This window comes from Cyprinodon variegatus, unplaced genomic scaffold (genome assembly GCF_000732505.1).
Source record: "Cyprinodon variegatus isolate N-32 unplaced genomic scaffold, C_variegatus-1.0 Scaffold120, whole genome shotgun sequence".
NCBI classification, from domain to species: domain Eukaryota; kingdom Metazoa; phylum Chordata; class Actinopteri; order Cyprinodontiformes; family Cyprinodontidae; genus Cyprinodon; species Cyprinodon variegatus.
The window spans coordinates 156,216-159,136 of NW_015150573.1; the positions used below are offsets into that span (position 1 = coordinate 156,216).

General features: G+C 40.9%; 1 protein-coding gene across 2 annotated transcripts in view; it reads right to left on the reverse strand.

The window, feature by feature from the left end:
* Window positions 1-2,921, reverse strand: part of mpp7 (membrane protein, palmitoylated 7) — a 150,729-nt gene that overhangs the window by 78,622 nt on the left and 69,186 nt on the right. For both annotated transcript variants that reach the window (XM_015375518.1, XM_015375519.1), the window contains exon 3: window positions 2,308-2,426. In XM_015375518.1, the coding sequence (XP_015231004.1) occupies window positions 2,308-2,426 (119 nt within the window). The remainder of the gene's footprint in view (window positions 1-2,307; window positions 2,427-2,921) is intronic.

Consider the following 2,921-nt stretch of genomic DNA (forward strand, 5'->3'; position numbering starts at 1 on the left):
TTTTTGTCCAGCTTTAACATCAGTATCGATATCGGTTATCGGCTACATGAGATTTAAAATATGGGCATATCGGATATCGGCCAAAATCCCAAAATCGTGCATCCCTAGTTCCGTTAGGAGGGAGTGGAACCACTTAAGCCTTAAGGGTGTTTTTCATATTTTGCCGTAGGTCTACCAAATGCTGCCACTAATGGGAGACTAGTGCAATTTCCATGTGAAGAGCTCCTCTCTGCTGCTGCTGATGAAATCTCTGATCCTCCACCCTGCTCTCTGACTCCTTTATCTGTTCTTCTACTGCAGGCGGCCATAAAAGGAGCGACTCCGGTTCCTTCATCCATCCTCATCAACATCACTGGAAGAAAACTGGTGAAATGAGCGAGTGAGGCTGCCAGTGTCTTCAGCGCTCCAACATACCACAGTCCCAGTAACATCTGCTGAGCTACTTGGTGCTCCACCACCTCCACTGACGGACTGACTGAGGAATCTCTCCTCTGAAAGCAAATGCTTTCATTTACTATTCAGGACACTTTCCAAGCTCTTGTCCATGATGCATTGATGTGTTTTAAAGTCATTCCCCATCTTTTAGCAAAACTCCTGTCCCCAAAGTGAGGCAGAGCTGCTGCTGGCAGATCAAATATATGTCCTGTGGAAGAAAAACCCACAGAAATAACAGAGAGAGTTTCCAGAAACAACATGAGGTCATAAAAACCCAAAGGAAAACCTGTGACACAGGTAAGGACAGATCCGACAGCGGTCCAATGAGACCCGACTGGAACAACAACAGAGCTTCATCTTCCTCAGATTGCTTCCAAAGTTCTGACAAATTTTTAAGCAATCATAAGCAAAAACAAAAAAAAATCTAAATAAACACACAGGGAACCAGGGATGAGAAGTCATAGTAGGTGAGATGTTTTTTAATCACTTTTCCCAAGTGAGAAGTTGGGCAGCACCATTTGAAGTTAAAGACATAATGGACATGCCTGGGGTTAGACCATAATTTAAATAGAATATGATATAAAATTGTTAAAATTATATTAAATAAAATATAATTTTATTAGAGTAAAATATAACTGTTGTGCCATAAGCCATGATATTGAAATTGCATATTGGTGGATAGCTGTCCAGACCCCCAGGCTGCAGCATCCCCTCTGCAGAACACTTCTAAAGAAACATCACAGGGACATGTGATGCTCCCTGCTGTGCTTAGTTTCAAGCCTGTGCTCAGAACAAACTGTTTAATTCCTGTTGGGAAAGAAAGAGGTATGTAAGGGGCACTACTGATGACTCAACAGAACATATCCGAACACAAAAACTTCTTTAGATAAAAGAAACACAACAAATACCCACCCTGCTCTCCAGGTGAGTCAAAAAGATTCTGTAGTTCTAAGATACAAAAAAATAAAAAGTCCCCATACAACAGGGTAACACAAAATAAGGGTCTGGGTTTTGGATATTACCAACTCAAGCTGACCGAACATGTAGAGGCCCACCTGCTGTGACCAGATTATTTATGTGTATGTATATTGAGGTGTTAATGAGTTGCTCCAAAGAGTGAAAAACCAACTTGCAATTTTTGCTAATGTTGAAAAATAGATGGATATTGGCAAAAAGCTTTTCAACTGCACATGATAGCATCCAACAGACATAAAAAAATTATACTTTTACTAACAAACAGAGGTACCAAAATTCTTCAAAAAAGAATATTGGAATCAAGCTAATAATAATACTAAAAAATAATTGAACAATACATAAATAATTAAACATCACTGACCACACATTGGAGAAATTTATCTCTGCATCTTTACCTATCCCCTTGGAGAGCAGTGGGCTGCCACCCTGCAGTGCCTGGGGAGCATTAGGGTCTTGCACAGGGACCCAGAGAGCAGGATATGGGTATCGAGCTGGGTATTTGCACCCTTCTGAGAGCACAACCGCACTGCTCTAACCACTAGGCCTACTTGATGTGCAGCCACCTTAAACAGCACAGTTCTAGTTTGACAGCTCTAGATAATTTCCTTAGAGTATTTTCTTTATTTATAAAATGAAATCCAGAATTATTGCTTTAGGTTACCTTAACTTGCACGTTGAGAATCAGATTCTACTGACTATGCAGCAAAACCTACTCACAATAATGATCATACTCTAGATCTTATGAAAACTCATAGCTTTCCTTCAAATATAAGTACATCAGTTGTTTGTGTCATCCTCATGGCTGTATAAGCATACCCTTTTACAGATAATATTCTATTAGTAATAACATAGGTTTATACTTTGAGAATGATTCTTAAGGTTAATGTATTTTCCTACCTTCACAAGTGAGTGCAGGCCTCTCTCTCCAAACATGTCCTGCAGGAAGGTATTGTCCTCTGGTCGGCTGACATGAGGCTGCAGCTGGGATGGCAGAGCAGCCAGCAGTGCATACAAACCTGCAGAGAAGGACACATATGCAAACCTTTGCTGTTTATTCATAAAATAAGAAGCTTTTTAAAGGACACATTTTCTGTAAGTGTTCAAGTATACATGTAATCCATTAAACCCCAGCAGAAGCACATGTTTAGTCATATAGAAACTGTAGGGTCTTTTAAAGGGTGATACCAAGAACACCCCAAAAAACATCATCCTCTCTCTGCGTCAGGTACCCTGGCAGAGCCTAACATTTAGACCATAAGCAAACCACTTGAGGGTCCGGATGAAACATGACAAGAACAGCAGCAGCAGAACTCACGGAAAGTTATGTTTAAATGTTTTTTTCCAGGGCCGAGGAATTGGTTCACATTAGCAATATCCAAACTAGAATTCTGACTCTGGCATGGTAAACACTAGCCTGGGTGCCATTCCGAACTTAGTCCCGCCCACAAGGTTTGAGGTCGGGAAGTTCGGTCTGGCATTGCTCAATAGTAGCGCGAGTATGATCGCCCACC